This window comes from Enhydra lutris, unplaced genomic scaffold (assembly GCF_002288905.1).
Source record: "Enhydra lutris kenyoni isolate GAN:26980312 unplaced genomic scaffold, ASM228890v2 scaffoldscaffold181, whole genome shotgun sequence".
NCBI lineage: Eukaryota > Metazoa > Chordata > Mammalia > Carnivora > Mustelidae > Enhydra > Enhydra lutris.
The window spans coordinates 89,236-112,729 of record NW_019154265.1 but is presented as its reverse complement, the minus strand read 5'-3'; the positions used below and the strand labels follow the sequence as shown (position 1 = coordinate 112,729).

Below are 23,494 nucleotides of genomic sequence, written 5' to 3'. Positions count from 1 at the left end.
TTGGGTATTCATCCTTTCTGATGGAGGCATAATCACTAGCCATCAGGGAGAGGGGATGTGGAGAAAGGGGAACTCTCTTACACTGTTGGTGGGAATGCAAGTTGGTGCAGCCTCTCAATGTGGTTTTAATTTGAATCTCCCTGATGACTAGTGATGATGAACATTTTTTCATGTGTCTGATAGCCATTTGTATGTCTTCATTGGAGAAGTGTCTGTTCATATCTTCTGCCCATTTTTTGAAATGATTATCTCTTTTGTGTGTGTTGAGTTTGAGGAGTTCTTTATAGATCCTGGATATCAGCCCTTTATCTATAGTGCTATTTGAATATATCTTCTCCTATTCTGTGGGTTGCCTTCTTTGATTTGTTGACTGTTTCCTTTGCTGTGCAGAAGCTTTTGATACTGATGAAGTCCCAAAATTCACTTTCTCTTTTGTTTCCTTTGCCTTTGGAGATGTGTCTTGAAAGAAGTTTCTGTGGCCGATGTCAGAGAGGTTGCTGCCTATGTTCTCCTCTAGGACTTTGATGGATTCCTTTCTCACATGGAGGTCTTTCATAGATCTTGAGTTCATCTTTGTGTATGGTGTAAGAGAATGGTCGAGTTTCATTCTTCTACATATAGCTGTCCAATTTCCCCAGCACCATTTATTGAAGAGACTCTCTTATTTACACTGTCTATTTTTTCTTGCTTTGTTGAAGATTAGCTTACCATAAAGTTGAGAGTCCTTATCTGGGTCTCTACTCTCTTCCACTTTTCCATGTGTCAAATAAACGATAAAATAAACGATTCTTGCTACAGACAGCAGCATGGTTGAATTTTCAAGGATTTATACAGAGCAAAAAGGAAAAAAAAAAAGTCCTACAAATAAAATTGCATACAATATAAATTCTTCAAATTAAAACTAGTCTAAATAACATGAGAAAAGTCCATAGTTATGTGTCAACAGGGTATAGAAGGGAAGAGGAAGGAGGAATTCCAGAGAAAATACAGGTGGTTTTATGGAGGGTTGATTTGTTCATTCTGGATAATGTTGATTCTGACACCCATGTTTATCCTATCACACACTTTGCCTATATGCCCTTCATTCTTTGTCAAGAACATTCACCAAAATTCTTACAAGTAATCCAAGAGGTGACTTGGGAAGAACACATAGATATTGAGATGTTACAAAATACACCTTCATGAACTCTGATGCTCTCTATATTTCAGGGCAACCTAGAGAGGAAGTAAAATCATCCTGTCCCCATTACAGGAGGGGTTCCACATTCCTCACCAGCCTGCCAACTCTGTCCTCTAGGTTGTTCAGGAGACAGTATGTCCTGTGGGGATGAGCACAGGGCCACATACTAGGGCTCACTCTCACCCTGTGTGTGCTCTTGGACAAAAATCTCTCTAAATACCTCAAAAATCCCTCTAAAACTCTGGGTATAGGTTTACATTTCATCATGACATAACATGACATCAATCACAAAACTTTTGTGTGAATATGTAAAAAGAAAGTAGTGCATGTCCAAGTATATACTCTGGAAAGTTATATAATGAAAATCATATTTTTTTCTAAAGTGGTCAAAACAACCAAAAGAAAGGCAGTCAGATATCTTCTCGCCATTGCCCTCTATGGTCACACAGATCCCAAGCTGAATATATAGTCAGAGAATATGCAAATAGGGTCTTCCATCTGCTGATTAAAAACAGCCCAAACCTGACTTTGCAGCTGGGAGAGGAGCCCCAGCACCAGGATTCCCAGGTGTTCTGATCAGTACTCAGGACAGGACACAGACAACTCACAATGAAGTTTGTGCTTGTCTGGGTTTTCCTTGTTGCTCTTTTAAAAGGTAATTCATGGTGAACAAGAGACGTTGAGGATGTGAGTGGATATGAGTGAAAGAAACCATGGACATGTGACAGTTTCCTGACCAGGATGACTTGTGTCTGCAGGTGTCCAGTGTGAGGTGCAGCTGGTGGTCTGGGGGAGACCTGGTGAAGCCTGGGGGGTCCCTGAGACTCTCCTGTGCAGCCTCTGGATTCACCTTCAGCAGCTACTACATGAACTGGGTCCGCCAGGCTCCAGGGAAGGGGCTGCAGTGGGTCACAGAAATTAGCAATGATGGAAGTAGCACAAGCTACACAGACTCTGTGAAGGGCCAATTCACCATCTCCAGAGACAATGGGAAGAACACGCTGTATCTGCAGATGAACAGCCTGAGAACCGAGGACACGGCCATGTATTACTGTGCAAAGACACAGTGAGGGGACTGCAGTGTGAGCCCAGACACAAACCTCAATCTACAAGGGTATAAGACCAGCAGAGGGTGCGCACTACTCACCAATTCTGTCTTTAGTCCCAGGAGCAGGAGCAGATGGAATCTATGGCATATTTCCTGTCAGGGTATGGGTTTTCCTTTCCATAGAGCAGTTTCCCCAAGGGATCCTCCTTGACATTATTCTGTGCTTACCTATTCACTCCCTGACTTAGAAACATAGTTGTAACAGGAAGAAAAATATACTAACATTATACTAACATGCAAAAAAAAAAAAAAAAAGTCAGTTACATTAGCTCCCTCTTGTCCTTAAAGATCTTTGTGGATCACGAGAACCTCCAAGGGGCCAGAAGATCTCTCTCTCTCTCTCTCTCTCTCTCTCTCTCTCACACACACACGGGTATAAAACCTCCACTGAAAAATATAAAATTAAATTTAAGAAAAGAGTGGAAAACCTCTATCACCTTCCTGTAATTTCTCTGCAGCAAAGGTGGTCCTAAGACAGAAATACATAGCATACTGGAAGACCTCAAGAAGCAAGAAAAATCTCAAATAAACAACCTAACATTACACCTAAAGATGCTAGAGAAAGAGCAACTGAATCCTAAATATAGCAGAAGGAAGGAAATAGCAAGATTAGAGCAGAAAAAATTATATAGAAACTAAGAAACACAGAACAGATCAAAGAAACCAGGGTCTGCATATTTTTTTTTCTAACTCAATTAGACAAGGTATAGTACATCACTGACTTTTGATATAATATTCAATGCTCCATCTGTTCAGTATAAAACCCTGTGCTCATCACGTCATGTGATCCTTTGGAGAGTAAAACCACAATACACCTGAGAATCCTCCACTTAAATTTACCAAAATAAAAGAGAAAGGGCCCAAATAAATAATAAAGAACTCTAAGTGGTTCAGTGTGTCATTCAAAGCCCTCATTTCCTTGGTGCATAAACAATGAATTCTGGAACACTGAAAAAAAAATTTAAAAACGTGAAAAACGTCTATATTCTCTTTTAATATTTAATTAGCCAATATATAGTACATCATTAGTTTTTGGTGAAGTGCTCAAAGATTCATTAGTTGTGTAAAACACCTAGTGTTCATCACATCATCTGCCCTCCTTAATCTCCATCACCTGGCTGCCCCGTCCCCACCACCCTCACTTCTGTAACCCTTGTTTGTTTCCCAAAATCCAGAGTCTCTCATGGTTTGTTTCCCTCTGATTTCATTTTATTTTATTTATTTTATTTTATTTTATTTTATTTTATTTTATTTTATTTTTATTTTTTCAGTGTTCCAAGATTCACTGCTTATGCACCACACCCACTGCTCCATGCAATACGTGTCTTCTTTAATGCCCACCACCAGGCTCACCCATCCCACCACTCCCTCCACTCCAAAACCCTCAGTTTGTTTCTCAGAGTCCACAGGCTCTCATGCTTCATCTCCCTCCAATTTTCCACAATTCACTTTCCCTTTCCCTCTCCTAATGTCCTTCACGTTATTCCTTATGTTCCACATAGAAGTGAAACCACAGCATAATTATCTTTCTCTGCTTGACTTATTCTACTTCACATAACACCCTCTGGTTCCATCCAAGTCGATGAAATGGTAGGTATTCATCCTTTCTGATGGCTGAGTCATATTCCATTGTATATAAGGATCACATCGTCATTATCATACCATTTATATAAGGAAGAACACCTCAGTTCCTTCCACAGTTTTACTATAGTGAACATTAATCCTATGAATATTGGGGTTCATGTACCCCTTTTTTCACTACATATGTTTCTTTGGGGTAAATTCTCAGTAGTGCAATTGCTGAGTCATAGAGTAGTTCAATTTTAAAGCTTTTTGAGGAACCTAGACACTGTTTTTCAAAGTGACTGTATCAACTTACATTCCCATCAATAGCGTAAGAGGGTTCCCTTTTCTGCACATCTTCTTCAACATTTATTGTTCCCTATCTTATTAATTTTAGTCTTTCTAAATCATATAAGGTAATATATCATTGTGTTTTTTAATCACAACATTCCAAACTGTATTGCATTCTTATTGTAGAACTTGTCAAGTGATTTTAACTTTTAAAAAATTTTTTTTAAATTTTTTAATTTATTTTCCGTGTACCAGAATTCATTGTTTATGTACCACACCCAGTGTTCCATGCAATATGTGCCCTGCATAATACCCACCAGCAGGCTCACACAACCTCCAAACCCCTGCCCCTTCAAAACCCTCAGATTGTTTTTCAGAGTCCATAGTCTCTCATGGTTCACCTCCCCTTCCAATTTCCCTCAATTCCCTTCTCCTCTCCATCTCCCCATGTCCTCCATGTTATTTCTTATGCTCCACAAAGATGTGAAACCATATGATAATTGACTCTCTCTTCTTGACTTATTTCACTCAACATAATCTCCTCAAGTCTTGTCCATATTGATACAAAAGTTGTGTATTCATCCTTTCTGATGGAGGCATAATACTCCATAGTGTATATGAACCACATCTTCCTTATCCATTCATCCATTGAAGGGCATCTTGGCTCTTTCCACAGTTTGGCGACCGTGGCCATTGCTGCTATGAACATTGGGGTACAGATGGACCTTCATTTCACCACATCTGTATCTTTGTGGTAAATACCCAGTAGTGTAATTACAGGGACATAGGGGAGCTCTATTTTTAATTTCTTAAGAAATCTCCACACTGTTTTCCACAGTGGCTGCACCAACGTCCATTCCCACCAAAGTGTAGGAGGGTTCCCCTTTCTCCATATCCTCTCCAACACATGTTGCTTACTGTTTTGTTAATTTTGGTCATTCTAATTGGTGTAAGGTGGTATCTCCATGTGTTTGTTTTTTTTTTTCAGCGTAACAGTATTCATTGTTTTTGTACCACACCCAGTGCTCCATGCAATCTGTGCCCTCTCTAATACCCCCCCCCGGTTCCCCCAACCTCCCACCCCCCGCCCCTTCAAAACCCTCAGATTGTTTTTCAGAGTCCATAGTCTCTCATGGTTCACCTCCCCTTCCAATCCATGTGGTTTTGATATGAATTTCCCCAAGTCTAATGATGATGAACACATTTTCATGTGTCTGTTGGCTATTCCTATGTCTCCTTTGGAGAAGTATCTGTTCATGTCTTCTGCCCATTTTTGATATGATTATCTGTTTTTTTGTGTGTTGAGTTTGTGGACGTCTTTCTAAATCTTGAATATCCGCCTTTTGTCTGTAGTGTCATTTGAAAATATCTTCTCCCATTCCTTGGGTTTCTCTGTGTTTTGTTGACTGTTCCCTTTGCTGTGCAGAAGCTTCTGATCTTGATGAAATCCCAAAAGATAATTTTTCCTTTTGTTTCCTTTGCCTTTGGAGACATGTCTTGGAAGAAGTTGCTTGGCTGATGTCAGAGAAGTTACTGTCTATATTCTCCTCTAGGATTTGGATGGATTCCTGTCTCACATTGAGGTCTTTCATCCATCTTGAGTTTATATTTGTGTATGGTGTAAGGGAATGGTTGTTTTATTCTTCTGTATATAGCTGTCTAATTTCCCCAGCACCATTTATTGCAGAGACTGTCTTTTTTCCATTGGATATTTTTTCCTGCTTTGTCGAAGATTATTTGACCATAGAGTTGAGGGTCCCTATCTGGACTCTCTACTCTGTTCCACCAGTCGATGCTACAGGTAGAAGAATGAAACTCTACCATATATATGTGTTCCATATTTACTATGGATAATTATGCCTCCATCAGAAAGGATGAATACTCAAATTTTATCAACATGGACGTGACTGGGAGAAATTATGCTGAGTAAAGCAAGTCAGGCAGAGAGAGTCAATTGTCATATGGTTTCACTTATTTGTGGAGCATAAGGAATAACATTAAGGACATGGGGAGATGAAGAGGAGAAGGAAGTTGGGGTAAATTGGAGGGAGAGTCAAACAATGAGAGACTGTGGACCCTGAAAAACAATCTGAGGGGTTTGGAGGGGCGGGGGAAGGAGGTTGGGTGAGCCTGGGGGTGGGCATTATGGAGGGCACAGATGGCATGGAGCACTGGGTGTGATGCATAAAGAATGAATTCTGGAATACTGAAAAGAAATTCTTTAAAAAGTGAACATATTGGGACGCCTGGGTGGCTCAGTTGGTTGAGCAGCTGCCTTCGGCTCAGGTCATGATCCCAGCATCCTGGGATCGAGTCCCACATCGGGCTCCTTGCTCATCAGGGAGCCTGCTTCTCCCTCTGCCTCTGCCTGCCATTCTGTCTGCCTGTGCTTGCTCTCTCTCCCTCTCTCTCTCTGACAAATAAATAAATAAATAAAAAGTGAACATATTGTGTTCTTTGTCATCTTTGGAATGCTGCCCATCATTAAAAAAAATATAATAAATATTGTGGTCTTGTCAAGTATTTGAGCAATAGAAGTAGAAATAAAGGTACATTAAATAAATTACAAAGTTATATATTCTAGAAAAGTAAAGCTAGTGTAAGGTAACATGAAGATCAATAGTAATGTGGGGACAGAGTGAAGAAGGAATGAGGAAGGAAGAATTGCAAAGAAAATACAGGAAATTTTGTGGGAAATTGATTTGCTTGCTCTGGATAATGCTGATTCTGACAAAAGGGTTTATCATATCACACAATCTACACTTGTGCATTTCATCCTGCATCAAGTACACGCAGCACAGCTATTGCAGATAATCCCAGAGATGACTCGGGAGGAATGTAGAGATAGTGAAATGTTAGAGACTTGAAAATAGAACTGCACAAACACTAATTCTCTCTACTTTTTAGAGAAAATCTAAAAGAAGAAAATAATCTTGTCCCCATCAATAGCAGAAGTTCCACCTTCCTCATGAACCTGCCCATTCTGTCCTGCAGGTGTTTCAAGGACATCAGGTCAGCTGGGGCGGAGCCCAGGCCAATTTCTGGGGCCCACATCCTACACAAGCTCTTGGACACCTCACTCAACCTCTATAATTTGGGGTGTATGTTCAAAACTCTTTATGGTGTAACATGAAACAAACACCCCAAGATGTTGGTAAATGTGTAAAAAGAGCACAGGAGGCCAAGTGTGTACTCTGGAAAATCATATAATAAAAATATCACTTTTCCCAAATCCTGTCAATTCCACAAAGTCACAGCAGTCACACCTGCTCTGGTCACTGCCATCTCCATCAGCTTAGATCCCAAGCTGGATATATAGCCAGAGGACATGCAAATAGGGCCCTCCCTCTGCTGATTAAAACAGCCCAGTCTGGACCCTGCAGCTGGGAGAGGAGAACCAGCCACGGGATTTCCGGTGTTCCCATTCACTAATCAGGATAGAATAGAGAAAATTCAATATGGAGTTTGTGCTTTGCTGGGTTTTCCTTGTTGCTCTTTTAAAAGGTAGTTTACAAAGAATAAGAGCCCGTGAGTGTGAGAGTGGATATGAGAGAAACAGTGGGTGTGTGACAGTTTCATGGCCAGGATTTCTTGTGTCTGCAGGTTTCCAGTGGGAGGTGCAGTTGGTAGAGTCTGGGTGAAGACCTGGTGAAGCCTGGTGGGTCCCTGAGACTCTCTTGTGCAGCCTCTGGATTCACCTTCAGCAGCTACTACATGAACTGGGTCCGCCGGGCTCCAGGGAAGGGGCTGCAGTGGGTTGCATGGATTAGCAAAATTGGAAGTAGCAAATGCTCTGCAGACTCTGTGAAGGGCCAATTCACAATCTCCAGAGACAACAGCAAGAACACGCTATATCTGCAGATGAATAGCCTTAGAGCTGAGGACATGGCCGTGTATTACTGTGCAACAGACACAGTGAGAGGACATCAGAGTGAACCCAGACACAAACCTCACTGTAGGAGGGGATCTGGACCACCAGGGGTGCACACCACTCACCAGTTCTGTCTTTAAGCCCCAGGAGTAGGCACAGCTGATGATATGGGCAGGTTTCCTGTCAGGGTCTTTGGCATTCATGCCTTCAACCTTTTTCCCCAAGGGAGCCTCTCTGGACACATGATTCTGGGCTTCCTCTTCATCTCTGAATTAGAAATTTGGGACAACAACTATATGAACAAGCACAAAGACAGTGTCACTTATACTTGCTTGTTCCTGTCTCTAAATACCGATGAATTACAAATATCTCCATATATGTCATCTGAACCTTACAGGAGTCCCAGCTACACTCTCTGTTCATTAGAGGATCACCCAACTCAGTGTGCAAGCTTGTCAAAACCAGTGTAAAGTGCATGCTGGATATGAGCCTACAGAGGCATCAACAATGCAAATCAAGAAAATTAACAGCCCTGGTACAGTGTCAAACTTGAACTATACTCACAGTATCAATGTTAATGACAACGTGGGATAGAAGAGGAAACCTGCACCAGGATGTTGTGTGGGTACAGAGTTTGAAGATCACAAACAATCACAGAGACACACATACACACCCAAGTGAATATAAAACTTTTTAAATTTAATTTTATTTTCTCAGAGTTCCAAGAATCATTGTTCATGCACCACGCCCAGTGCTCCATACAATGGATGCCCCCCTTAATACCGAGCACCAGACTCATCCATCCCCGCACCCCCTCCCTTCTAAAACTTTCAGTTTGTTTCTCAGAGGCCACAGTCTCTCGTGGTTCATCTCTCCCTCTGATTCACCCAATTTCACTTTTCCTTTCCTTCTCCTAATGTCATCTGTGTTATTCCTAATGCTTCACAAGTAATTGAAACCACATGATAATTGACTCTCTCAGCTTTACTTATTTCACTCACCATCATCTCTTCCACTCCTAACCATGTTGATACAAAAGCTGGGTATTCAACTTTGTTATGGAGCCATAATACTCCATAGTGTATATGGACCAGATATTCCTTATCCATTCGTCCATTGAAGGCATCTAGGTTCTTTCCACAGTTTGGCGACCGTGGCCATTGTTGCTATGAACATTGGGGTACAGGTGGCCCTTCTTTTCACTACATCTGTATCTTTGGGGTAAATACCCAGTAGTGCAATTACAGGGTCATAGGGAAGAGCTATTTTTTAATTTCTTAAGGAATCTCCACAATGTTTTCCAAAGCAGCTGCTCCAAATTGCATTCCCACCAACAGTGTAAGAGGGTTTCCCTTTCTCCACATCCTCTCCAACACACGTTGTTTACTGTCTTGTTAATTTTGGCCATTCTAAGTGGTGTAAGGTGGTATCTCAATGTGGTTCTGATTTGAATCTCCCTGATGGCTAGTGATGATGAACATATTTCATGTGTCTGATAGCCTATGTATGTTTTCTTTGGAGAAGTGTCTTTTCACATCTTCTGCCCATTTTCTGACATGATCATCTGTTTTTTGAGTGTTCAGTTTGAGAAGTTCTTTATAGATCTTGGATATCAGCTCTTTTACTGTAATGTATTTTGTGAATATCTTCTCCCATTCTGTGGTTTCCCTCTTTGTTTTGTTGGCTGTTTTCCTTTCTGTGCAGAAGCTTTTGATCTTGATGAAGTCCCAAAAGTTCATTTTCACTTACAGTTCCTTTGTCTTTGGAGACATGTTGAAAGCAGTTGCTGTGGCTGATGTCAAAGAGGTTACTGCCTATGTTCTCCTCTATGATTTTGATATATTCCTGCCTCACGTTGAGGTCTTTTTCAATTTCAAATTTATCGTTGTGAATTATATAAGAGAATGTCAAGTTTCATTCATCTACACATAGCTGTCCAATTTTCCCAGGACCATTTATTGAAGAGACTTTTTTCCACTGGATATTTTTACCTGCGTTGTTGAATATTAGTTGAGAAGAGAGTTGAGGATCTATATCTGGGCTCTCTATTCTGGTCCACTGGTCTATGTGTCTGTTTTTGTGACAGTACCATGATGTCCTGGTGATCACACCTTTGTATTAAAGTTTCAAATCAGACAACATAATGCCCCCAGCTTTATTTTACTTTTTCAATATTTCCTTACACTTCGGGGTCTTTTCTGGTTCCATACAAATTTTAGGATTGTCTGTTCCAGACCTTTGAAAAATGCCCTGGAATTTTGATCGGAATGGCATTGAAAGTGTAGATTTTTCTAGACAGGATAAACAATTTAATAATGTTTATTCTTCTGATCCATAAGCATGGAATGCTTTTTCATATGTTTGCATCTTCTTTAATTTCTTTCATGAGTGTTCTATAGTTCCTCAAGTACAGATCCCTTGCCTCTTTGGTTAGGTTTATTCCCATGTATCTTATGGTTCTTGGTGCTCTAGTAAGTGGAAACGATTCTTGAATTTCCCTTTCTCTATTTTCATTGTTAGTGTATAAGAAAGCTACTGATTTCAGTTCATTAGTTTTGTATCCTACTGAATTAGTGGATTTCTGTATGAGTTCTAGTAGTTTGGGGCTGGAGTCTTTTGCGTTTTCCATATAAAGTATCATGTCATCCAAGAAGAGAGAAAGTTTGACTTTTTTTGCTGATTCGAATACCTTTTATTTCTTTTTGTTTTCTGATTGCTGTTGCTAGGACTTCTCGTACTGTGTTGAACAACAGTGGCAAGAGTGGGCATCCTTGTAGTGTTCCTGATCTGAAAAGGGAAAGCTGTCAGCTTTTCCCCATTGAGGATGATATTTGCTGTGGGTTTTTCATAGATAGATTTTATGATGTTCAGGAATATTCCCTCTATCCGTATACATCGAAGAGTATGAATTAGGAATGGATGCTGTATTTTGTCAAATTCTTTTTTTTTCTGCATCAATTGAGAGGATCATGTGGTTTTTCTCTCTTCTCTTCTTGATTTGTTCAATCACATTGGTAGATTTGTGAATGTTAAGCCACTCTTGTATCGCAGGGATAAATCCTACCTGAAACTGTCTCTCAAAACAATGTATTACTTAAAATATAACCCATGAGAAGTTATGATAGTTACTGAGCATGTTTAGATATAGCCATATGAAAAAAATACTGGTAAAAGGGCTCTGGTGGAGAGGATGATATACGGCCTTGAAGATGATCAGTTGGGGATGCCAGGCTTGCTCAGGGTGGAATGTCACCTGATTCATTTTTCCATTATCTCCCCTACCTTGGAGAGCACCTGTGGTAATTAGATGATCACTTTGAATGTGCTTGCTCAACTATAAACTGTATACTGCTTTATCAGATATATTTTTACTTCCTTCTTGTTTATCTACAAGGCATATGATTAATGTGTAGCCTTCTTTGGCTCCTTTGTTGATAACTGTCTACATCTAATAAAAAACGGGACTGAGGAGGAGCTGTTCAGGGCAACAGTCTTTTCTACTGATGTCTCCTGTTCCATCTCTCTTGCAGCTGATTTGTTTGTGTCTCATTCTTCTCCTGTGCGATGTCAGGAATTGGCACCTACCTGGTCATGTTGGATAATCTTTTTAATGTACTGATGGATCCTATCAGCTAGGATATAGTTGAGAATCTTGGCATCCATATTCAACAGGAGTATTGGTCTGAATTTTTTTTTTTTTTGATAGTGTCTTTCTTGCTTTGGTAAACAGGGCAACACTGGTTTCATTAAAGAGTCTGAAAATTTTCATTCTGTTTCTATTTTTTTGAAACAACTTCAGGACAATAGGTATTAATTCTTCTTTGAATGTTTGGAAGAATTTCCCAGGGAATCCTTCAGGTCCTGGGCTGTCGGTTTCTGATCACTACTTCAGTCTCATTACTAGATATTGGTCGATTTAGGTTGTCAATTTCTTCCTGATTACATTTTGGAAGTTTATAGTTTTCTAAGAATGCATCCATTTCATCTAGGTCGCTTAACCTATTGGTATATAACTGTTGATAATAATTTCTGATGGTTGTTTTTATTTCCTTGGTGTTGGTCGTGATGTCTCCCTTTTCATTCATAATTTTGTTACTTTGGGTTCTCTCTCTTTTCTTTTGGACTAGTTTGGCCAGCGGTTTATCGGTCTTACTAATTTTTTTTTTAAACCAGCTTCTAGTTTCGTTGATATGTTCTACTGTATATCTAATATCTAACTCATTGATCTCTGCTCTAATCTTGATTATTTCCCTTCTTGTGTGTGGGATTGGCTTAATTTGTTGTTGATTCTCCAGTTCTTTAAGGTGTAATGAGAGCTGGTGTATTCTGGATTTCTCAATTTTTTCTTTTTTTGAGGGAGGATTTCTCAGTTTTTTTTTTTTTTTTTTGAGGGAGTTTATGTATTTCCCCCTTAGAACAGCCTTTGCTGTATCCCATAGGGTTTGGACTGATGTGTCTTCATTCCCATTGGTCTCTATGAATTATTTAAGTTATTCTTTGATTTTCTGGATGATCCAAACATTCTTGAGCAGGATGGTTTTTAGCTCCCAAGTGTTTCAATTCCTTCCAAACTTTTCTTATAGTTGAGCTCCAGTTTCAAGGCATTGTGGTGTGAGAATATGCAAGGAATAATCTCAGTCTTTTGGTATCTGTTGAGCCCTGAAATCTGACTCAGTACATGGTCTATTCTGGAGAATGTTCCATGTGTCCTCAAGGAGAATGTGTATTCTATTGTTTAAGGATGGAATGTTCTGTATATATCTATGAGGTCCATATGGTCCAATGTTTCACTAAAATCTCTTGTTTCTTTATTGATTTCCTGCTTGGATGATCTTTTACTGACAGTGGCATGATAAGATCCCATGCAAACAATGTATTCATATCAATATGACTCTTTTATTAACAGGTGGCTTATGTAATTGGCTGCTTCCATATTGGGGGCATAACAACTTACAATTGTTAGATATTCTTGGTGGCTAGACCCTTTAAGTATGATGTGGTGTCCTTCTGTATCTCTGACTACAGTCTTTAGTTTAAAATCTAATGTATCTGATATGAGAATTGCTACCCCACCCTTCTTTTGAGGCCCATTGGCATGAAAGATGCTACTCCACCCCTCCATTTTCAGTCTGGATGTATCTCTAGGTTCCAAGTAAGTGTCTTGTAGACAGTATATGGAAATGTACTGTCCCTTTATCCAGTCTGCAACCCTGTGCCATTTTCTGGGAGCATTTAGGCCTTTCACATTAAGAGTGATTATTGAAAGATACACTTTTATTTACATTAGGTTGTCTGAGAAGTCCTTGTTTCTATATTGTCTCTGTAAATTTCTATGTCACTCCTGGGTTCTTTCTTCTTTTATAGAAATATCTATGCCCCCAATATGGGAGCAGCCAATTACATAAGAAAACTGTTAATCAAGATAAAGTCATATTGATATGAATACATTAATAGTAGGAGAACTTAACACGCCTCTCTCAGAAATAGACAGATCATTGAAGCATAAAATCAATAAAGAAACAACAGCATTGAATGACACATTGGACCAGATGGACCTCATCGATATATACACAGAACATTCCACCCTAAAACAACAGAATACTCATCCTTCTCAAGTGCACATGGAACCTTCTCCAGAATAGACCACATACTGGGTCACAAATCAGGACTCAACCGATACCAAAAGACTGAGATTATTCCCTGCATATTCTCAGATCACAATGCTTTGAAACTGGAGCTCAATCACAAGGAGAAGTTCAGAAGGAACCCAAACAGCTGGAAGCTAAAGACCACCTTGCTTAAGAATGCTTGGATCAACCAGGAGATCAAAGAAGAACTGAAACAATTCATGGAAACCAATGAGAATGAAGACAATTCAGTCCAAAACCTATGGGACACTTCTCCAATGAAGACATACAAATGGCTATCAGACACATGAAAAAATGTTCATCATCACTAGCCATCAGGGAGATTCAAATTAAAACCACATTGAGATACCACCTTACACCAGTTAGAATGGACAAAATTAGCAAGACAGGAAACAACATGTGTTGGAGGGGTTGTGGAGAAAGGGGAACCCTCTTCCACTGTTGGTGGGAATGCAAGTTGGTGCAGCCACTTTGGAGAACAGTGTGGAGATTCCTCAAGAAATTAAAAATAGAGCTTCCCTATGACCCTGCCATTGCACTACTGGGTATTTACCCCAAAGATACAGAGGTAGTGAAAAGAAGGGCCATCTGTACCCCAATGTTCAGAGCAGCAATGGCCACGGTCGTCAAACTGTGGAATGAACCAAGATGCCCTTCAATGGACGAATGGATAAGGAAGTTACATTATGGAGTTTTATGCCTCCATCAGAAAGGATGAATACCCAACTTTTGTAGCAACATGGACGGGACTGGAAGAGATTATGCTGAGTGAAATAAGTCAAGCTAAGAGAGTCAATTATCATACAGTTTCACTTATTTGTGGAGCATAACAAATAACATGGAGAACATGGGTAGATGGAGAGGCGAAGGGAGTTGAGGGAAATTGGAAGGGGAGGTGAACCATGAGAGACTATGGACTCTGAAAAACAACCTGAGGGTTTTGAAGGGGCAGGGGTGGGAGGTTGGGGGAGCCAGGTGGTGCGAATTATGGAGGGCATGTATTGCATGGAGTACTGGGTGTGGTGTATAAACAATGAATTCTGTTACACTGAAAAGAAATTTAAAAAATATTTACAAGAAATAAAAAGAAGATATAGTCCATATATACAATGGAGTATTATGCTGCATCAGAAAGGATGAATACCCACCTTTTGTATCAACATGGATGGGACTGGAAGAGATTATGCCGAGTGGAATAAGTCAAGCAGAGAGAGTCCATCATCATATGGTTTCATTTACTTGTGGAGCATAAGAAATAACATGGAGGACATAGGGAGATGGAGAGGAGAAAGAAGTTGGGAGAAATTGGAGGGGGAGACAAACCATGAGAGACTGTGGACTCAGAGGAACTAACAGAGGGGTTTGGAGGGGAGAGGGGTGGGAGGTTGGGTAAGCCTGGTGGTGGGTATTGTGGATGACATGTGTTGCATGGACCACTGGGTATGGTGCATAAACAAATGAATGCTGAACCCTGCAAAGACATTTAAATAAATTAAAATTTTTTCAAAAAAGAAAGAAAGAGAGGAAATGTGCAACTAAGCTACCTGGAGTCACCACACTCCAATTTCAAGCGAGATTACAAAGCTGTTTCATCAAAACAGGATGGTGCTGGCCTAAAAACACACACACAGTTGGGGCACCTGGGTGGCTCAGTTGTTAAGCGTCTGTCTTAGGCTCAGGTCATGATCCCAGGGTCTTGGGATCGAGCCCTGCATCGGGATCTCTGCTCAGCAGGGAGCCTGCTTCCTCCTCTCTCTCTCTCTGCCTGCCTCTCTGCCTGCTTGTGATCCCTGTCTGTCAAATAAATAAATAAAATCTTTAAAACACACACACACACACACACACACACACACACACACACACGCAGGACAATGTAACACAACAGAAAGCTTGGAAACTGATAGTCCTAGTACTTTTGCAAAGTTTATTCATTCATATATTAAAGGTATATTTAAACTTGGCTCTGATAGAATTCTTAACTCTGAATGGGAATTTATATTATCGATGTCCTGTTCCAACATTTATAAACCATAAATGCATTTTTTAAACATTTTATTTATTTATTGACAGACAGAGATCACAACTTGTCAGAGAGGCAGGCAGAGAGAGGGTAGTGGTGAAGCAGACTCCCTGGCCCACCAGAAAGCCTGATGGGGGTGCTCGATCCCAGGAATCCGGGATCATGACCTGAGCCAAAGGCATAGGCTTTAACCCACTAAGATGTCCAGGCACCCGATAAATACATTTTTTAACCAAACAACAACAAAAAAAGAATACTGCATATTGTCAAAGTGCCATCTAAACAAAGTGATCCACAAACAATGCAATCTTTGTTTTTAACTTGTAAAGAATTGAACCTGAGTCTAGAGCTAACTATATACTCAGAGGATATGCAAATAGGGTCTTCCCTCCACTGAATAAAACAGCTCAGCCCGGACCATGCAGCTGGGAGAGGTGCCCCAGTCCTGGGATTTCCAGGTGTCCACATTCAGTGATCAAGACAGAACACAGAGAACTCACCATGGAATTTGTGCTGGGCTGGGTTTTCCTTGTTGCTCTTTTAAAAGGTAATTTCTGGAGAACCAAACAAATTGAGGATGTGAAAGTATATGAGTGAGAGAAACCATGGATGTGTGTGACAGATTCCTGACTGGGATGTCTTGTATCTACAGGTGTCCAGTGCGAGGTGCAGCTGGTGGAGTCTGGGGGAGACCTGGTGAAGACTGGGGGGTCCCTGAGACTCTCCTGTGCAGCCTATGGATTCACCTTCAGCAGCTATGGCATGAGCTGGGTCCGCCAGGCTCCAGGGAAGGGACTGCAGTGGGTCGCAAGTATTAGCTATGATGGAAGTAACACATACTATGCAGACTCTGTGAAGGGCCGATTCACCATCTCCAGAGACAACGGCAAGAACCAGCTGTATCTGCAGATGAACAGCCTGAGAACCGAGGACACGGCCGTGTATTTCTGTGCAAAAGACACAGTGAGGGGACATCAGTGTGAGCCCAGACACAAACCTCAAACTACAAGGGTATCAGACCAGCAGAGGGTGCACACTCTGCACCAATTCTGTCTTTAATCCCAGGAGCAGGTGCAGATGGAAGCCATGGCATATTTCCTGTCAGGGTCTGGGGTTTCCTCTCCTTATAGCAGTTTCCCCAAGGGAGCCTAGTTGACATTATTCTGTGCTTACCTATTCACTCTCTGACTTAGAAACTTACTTGTAACAGGAAGAAAAATATAATAACATGTAAAAAAAAAGAGTCAGTTACATTAGTTTCCTCTTGTCCTTAAATATCAATAAATTACAAATATCGTGATACACATCAATGAAACCCTCATAAGAATCACAATGGCTCTCACTGTGGATCACAAGAACCTCCAGCAGAGCCAGAAGGTCACAAACACACACACACACACACACACACACACACACACACACGAGTATAAAACCTCCAACGAAAAAAATAAAACTAAACATAAGAAATGAGTATAAAGCCTCTATCACCACCCTATAATTCCTCTGCAGTAAAGGTGGTCCTAAGACAGAAATACACAGCATACAGGAAGACCTCAAGAAGGAAGAAAAATCTCAAATAAACAACCTGACATTACCTAAAGGTGCTAGAGAAAAAGCAACAGCTGAATCCTAAATATAGCAGAAGGAAGGAAATAGCAAGATTAGAGCAGAAAGAGATTATATAGAAACTAAGAAACACAGATCATATCAAAGAAACCAGGGTCTGCATATTTATTTTCTAACTCAATTAGCCAAGTTATAGGACATCATTGACTTTTGATATAATATTCAATGCGCCATCTGTTCAGTATAAAATCCTGTGCTCATCACATTACATGACACTTTGGGGGAAAAAAACTGCAACACACCTGAGAATCCTCTACCTAAGTTTATCAAAATGAAAGACAAAGGGCCTAAATAAATAACAAAGAAGTCTATCTGGTCCAGTGTGTCATTGAAAGCCCTTATTTCCTTGGTGCATGAACCACGAATTCTGGAACACTGAAAAGAAATTTTTAAAAAACGTGAAAAGCAGTCTATATTCTTTTAAATGTTCAGTTAGCCAGCATATAGTACATCATTAATTTTTGATGTAGTGTTCAGAGTTTCATTAGTTGCGTATAACACCCAGTGCTCATCACATCACCTGCCCTCCTTAATCCCCATCACCTGGCTGCCCCATCCCCCACCACCCTCACTTCTGTCATCCTTGTTTGTTTCTCAGAATCCAGCGTCTCTCGTGGTTTGTCTCCCTCCCTGATTTTCTTTTTTATTTTTCAGTGTTCCAAGATTCACTGTTTATGCACCACACCCAGTGCTCCACGCAATACGTGCCCTCCTCAATACCCACCACCAGGCTCACTTATCCCTCCACCCCCTCCACTCCCAAACCCTCAGTTTGTTTCTAAGAGTCCACAGTCTCTCATGCTTCATATCCCCCTCTGATTTGCCACAATTCAGTTTTCCTTTAATCTCCTAATATCTTCTGTGTTATTCCTTATGCTCCACATGTAAGTAAAACCATATGATAACTGACTTTCCCTGTGGTCTTCCTCACTATTCCTTATGTTCCATATAGAGGTGAAACCATAGGATAATTATCTTTCTCTGCTTGACTTATTCTGCATGACATAACACCCTCCAGTTCCAGCCAAGTCGATGAAATGGTAGGTATTCATTCTTTCTGATGGCTGAGTAATATTCCATTGTATATATGGACCACATCTTCTTTATCCATTCATATGTGGAAGGATATCTCAGCTCCTTCCACAGATTCACTATAGTGGACATTATTCCGATGAATATTGGGGTGCATGTGCCTCTTTTTTCACTACATCTGTATTTTGGGGGTAAATACCCAGTAGAACAATTGCTGAGTCATAGGGTAGTTCTATTTTTAACTTTTGAGGAACCTAGACACTGTTTTCCAAGGTGGCTGTATCAACTTGCATTCCCACCTACAACGTAACAGAGTTCCCCTTTCTCCACTTCCTCTCCAACATTTGTTGTTCCCTGTCTTGTTAATTTTAGCCTTTCTAACTCATGTAAGGTAATATCTCGTTGTGGTTTTGATTTATATTTCCATGGTGACAAGAGATGTGGAACATTTTTTCATGTGTCTGTTGGCCTTTTGTATGTCTTCTCTGGAGAAGTGTCTATTCATGCCTTCTGCCCATTTCTTGAAAGGTTATTTGTTTTTTGGGTGTTCAGGCTGGTAAGTTCTTTATTTATCTTGGATATCAACTCTTTTTCTGTAGTGTCACTTGCAAATATCTTCTCCCATTCCATAAGTTGCCTTTTAGTTTTGTTGACTGTTGCCTTTGCATCGCAGAAGATTTTTATTTTAGTGAAGTCCCAAAATTCATTTCTGTTTGTGTTTCCCTTGCTTTTAGAGACCCATCTTGCAAGAAGTTGTTGCACTTGAGGATCTAAAAGGTTACTATCTGTGTTCTCCTCTCAGATGTTGATGCAATCTTTTTCTTAAAAAAAAAATATTTTATTTATTTATTTGACAGAGAGAGATCATGAGCAGGCAGAGAGGCAGATAGGGGCGGGGGGCAAGCAGGCTTCCCACTGAGCAGAGAGCCCAATGCGGGACTTGGTCCCAGGACCCTGGGATCATGACCTGAGCCGAAGGCAGAGGCTTTAACCCACTGAGTCACCCAGATGCCCCTATGCAGTCCTTTTCTTAATGGGTCTCTGAACTAACTAGGTAACACAACCTAGTATCCAGCCAAAGTTGTCATTGACAATGTGCACATCACAGACACCTGTTACCCCACATGCCAGTTGTATTGTTCCTGGGGATGAGAACCCCATAGTAACCCAGCTGCACCCACATAAATATAAACACTCCTGTTTATTGCCTTCCCTCTGAGCAGTGATGTCAGCTGCTCTCTATCCAGGTCCACACACACCCTGGAGCCAAGGTGAACACTCACCTCTGTCTGTGTGAATTAAGGACCCAGAGAACAAACTGTGAGTTTGAGACGCCCCTGGACCCCTATGCTGTGGATGTCTCTTCCCGTCTACAGTCCCCAAGCTGGTCAGCCCACTCTTCCAGGCCCTAACACAGGGTCCAGATGTGTCCTCACAACTGGATCTTCCAGCTTCTCATGATCTTCAATCCCTCATTCAGGCAGGTAGTGTATTTAATATTTAATTCACATTAACAACCTACAGGGGAGCCAGGGGACAAGATCCTGCATCCACAGCTCTGTTCATGAAGACAACGAGAGAAGAGCCTTCACAGAGCACTGATCTAAATCACAGAGTGCAGTGATGAGGACACAGGTTAAAGGGGGTGACCTGCCCCTATCACACAGGTGTGAAGTGTCATTGCAGGAACAGAGAAGGCGTTACTTGTGTAAATGTGTCACTGAGAGGTGAGTGGTCTCCAAGGAAGTTCCCAAGGAGGTGACACTGATTGGAGCGATGACTAAATCTGACATCTCTGCCATCCTATTCTGTCTACTACACGTGAACATATCTGGTCATGAAGGTGTTTCAGGGAAGTTAAATCCACTCATGATGAGTGGAGCAGCTCTGAATTACCAAATACAGTGGAGTGACCCAGCTTTGACAAATGTCCACATGATTTGTACGTGGAGCTGCTTTCCCCAAACTTGCACACCCAGGACTTGAACCACAAGGGAATAGAGGGGCGGGTGGAACAGAGAGTTTCCCTAACTGTACAGAGCCCCTGGAATTATGGTGGGGTTTCATGAATGTCTACCATGCACAGAGCACTTGGTATTATATTGTTACATTTATGCTTCCTGTAGATGATCACACCCTCTCTTTGTGAGGCCTATGCTGTGGAGTGCGTGACTCTCTTCCTGGCTCCACTGGAAAACGGCAATCTGGGTAGCAGCAGTGAAATGTGTCTCTGCTGTAGCCACACAAGTGTTCAGATTCCTCCAGAGATCTCCTGTTTCTGTTCCCGGATCATCGCTGTGATCTCCTTGAGCTCCCCCATGTAGAATCTACTTCCACTCTCCAGTACACTCCTCTGCTTTACTCAGGTGACAGTCATTAATGTGGTGGAAGGTTTCAGACTACAAGGACTCTGACTTGATGATGTAGCCTTAGCCTCAGGTGTTCCCAGGAACCTGGGTCAGGGGAGGACTTCATGTGTCCCTGCCCCTCCTCCACCAGTGGTCCAAGTCCATGTATTTTTGCCTGTCTCTGGGTACACAGTCATTCTGTTCTTCCCGGTTGTCTGCTCACACAGCTCCAGTGGTCCCTGGGTATCCTCAGCTTCCTGTTTCCCTACTTTTCCCTGAAGACTAAGGTTCTCATTCCATGTGAAAAGTGTGTGTGGTCCTCAACAGACCTGAGATTGTGACGTCTGTTTCTCTCCCAGATACTATGGGACTCCACCTGTGACCCCAGGATGCTGCTTCAGATAAATTCCTTATTTCTGTGGTGAACACAGGAAGCATGGATCTCCATGCATTCCTGCTCTGAGTCATCTTCCTCCCATCCTGCCAGGACCACTGGGGTGTGGGGAGGATTTTCAAGATTTGTCCCCATCCTACAGGATAGGAGTGCATGAGGACAGGATTGATTTAATGATATGGTCCTGGAGAACCTCTCACTATAACACCTTTAGTCACATGATGACAAGAAATCCATTAAATATTCTATCAAACCTTGTGATAGTTTGTCATCAGGGATCTACATTCACAATATACCAAGATGCTGGTTCTTAGCCCCTGTGAGTACTTGTCACTCCTGAGAGATTAAGTTTATTGTTTGTCTCATGACCACAATTAGGAGGTATACTGACACGAATTTTCTGATCTGAAGCTTGTTCTATTTATTCCTTTAGCTCTTGCAACTCCAATCTGAACAGTGACTTTATTGAAACACATCAAAATTAATGATGTCTGTATGGTAACTAAAATAAATATATAAATAAATAAATACATAAATGAAAATAAAATACAGAAACATGGGAACAATTCCAAGCCCAATCATCAGCTTAAATGTGGACATATTGTGCTCTATGTAATCTTTGGAAAGCTGCCCATCATTAAAAAAAGCATAATAAATACGGGGGTATTCTCAAGTATTTGGCTCAGCAATAGAAGTCATAGAAATAAAGGTACATTTCATACTAATACAAAATTATATATTCTAGAAAATTAAAGCTAGTGTGAGGTAACATGAAGATCAATAGCTATGTAAGGACAGAGTGAAGAAGGAATGAGGAAGTAAGAATTGCAAATACAGGAAATTTTGTGGAAAATGGATTTGCTTGCTCTGGATACTGTTGATTCTGACACCTGTGTTTCTCATATCGCACTCTCTGCCTGTGTGCAGTCTATCCTGCATCAAGAACATTCACCAAAACTATTACAAATAATCCCAGAGATGCCTTGGGATGAACACAGTGACAGGGAAACCTTAGAAACTTGAAAGAACACCTGCATGCACCCTGATTCTGAATTTCATATATATTCCAGAACAAAGTCATCTTGTCCTCACTACAGGCAGGATCCCACGATCTCCATGAGCCTGTGCACTCTCTCCTGAAGGGGGCTCAGGGTAGGTAGTAGGTCCTGTGGGAGGAGCACAGGTACAAATCCCGGGGCTCACTCTCATCCTAGTGTTCTTGGACACCTCACAAACCCTCCACAATTCTGGGTGTAGGATCATGTCACTTTAAGGAGAAACATGATACCTATACCCCAATATGTGTGACCATGTGAAATTAAATGGATAAATGGAAACCAAGCAGGTACTCTGAAAATCGTATAATTAAACATCATATTTTCCAAAATCCTGTAGGTATCACCAAATCAAAGGCAGTCACAGCTGCTCTGGTTACTGTCCCCTCTGTAAGTACAGATACCACCTATACTATGTATAGATACCATACAATACTATGTTGGCTATATAGTCAAGGGTCATGCAAATAGGGTTCACCTTCTGCTGATTAAACCAGCCCAGCCCCAAGCCTGAAGCTGGGATGGGAGCCTCAGTCTCGGGATTCCCAGGCTTTCCATTCAGTGTTCAGGACAGAACAGGACAGCTCATGATGGAGTTTATTCTTGGCTGGGTTTTCCCTGTTACTCTTTTCAAAGGTAATTTACAGAGATCAAGAAACATTGAATAAGAAAGTGGATATGAGTAATAAAAACAGTAAGTGAAGGATAGTTACCTGACCAGGATGTCTTGTGTCTGCAGGTGTCCATGGGGAGGTGCAGCTGGTGGAGTCGGGGGGAACTGGTGAAGCCTGGGGGGTCCCCGAGACTCTCCTGTACAGCCTCTGGATTCGCTTTCGGTGACTACGGCATGATTGGGTTTGCCAGCCTCTAGGGAAGGGGCTGCAGTGGGTCTCAGCCATTATGAGTGGTGGTAGTTACATGTACTATGAAGACACTGTGAAGGACCAATTCACCATCTCCTGAGACAATGGCAAGAACATGCTGATCCTACAGATGAACAGCCTTAGAGCTGAGGACACCACTGTGTGTTACTATAATGTGTGTACCCAGTGTGTACACATTTCAGGTGAGCCCAGACACATACTTTCCTGCAGGGACACAGGAGTAGCTGGGCTGCAGTCACCAGAGGGAGCTCAGGTCCCCCCAACAGGTGCTCAAGTAACCAGGAGTCACTCAGAACACCAGGGGGCTCTCAGGGCACAAGGGCTCTCAGGACACCTTGGAGTGCTTAGGACAGAAGGATCAGATAGTTCAGTGCTCTTATGTGCTCGGGACACCAGGGGGTGCTCACTTCAGCACAGTGCACTCAAGAACCTCAGACACAAATCAGACCCAGGAGCAGGGGCAGTTGGGGGGGA

At 41.4% G+C, this 23,494-nt stretch overlaps 2 pseudogenes and 1 gene segment (V, D, J or C); all 3 read left to right on the top strand.

The window, feature by feature from the left end:
* Positions 1-1,754: 1,754 nt before the first annotated feature.
* LOC111140134 lies at positions 1,755-2,250 on the top strand (annotated as a pseudogene).
* A 5,350-nt stretch (positions 2,251-7,600) lies between these two features.
* On the top strand, positions 7,601-8,153 carry LOC111140133 (annotated as a pseudogene).
* A 7,963-nt stretch (positions 8,154-16,116) lies between these two features.
* Positions 16,117-22,976, top strand: LOC111140132. The segment is given in 4 exon segments: positions 16,117-16,228; positions 16,334-16,660; positions 19,716-19,823; positions 22,876-22,976. Coding segments are annotated over 4 exon segments (582 nt in total).
* Positions 22,977-23,494: the final 518 nt, after the last annotated feature.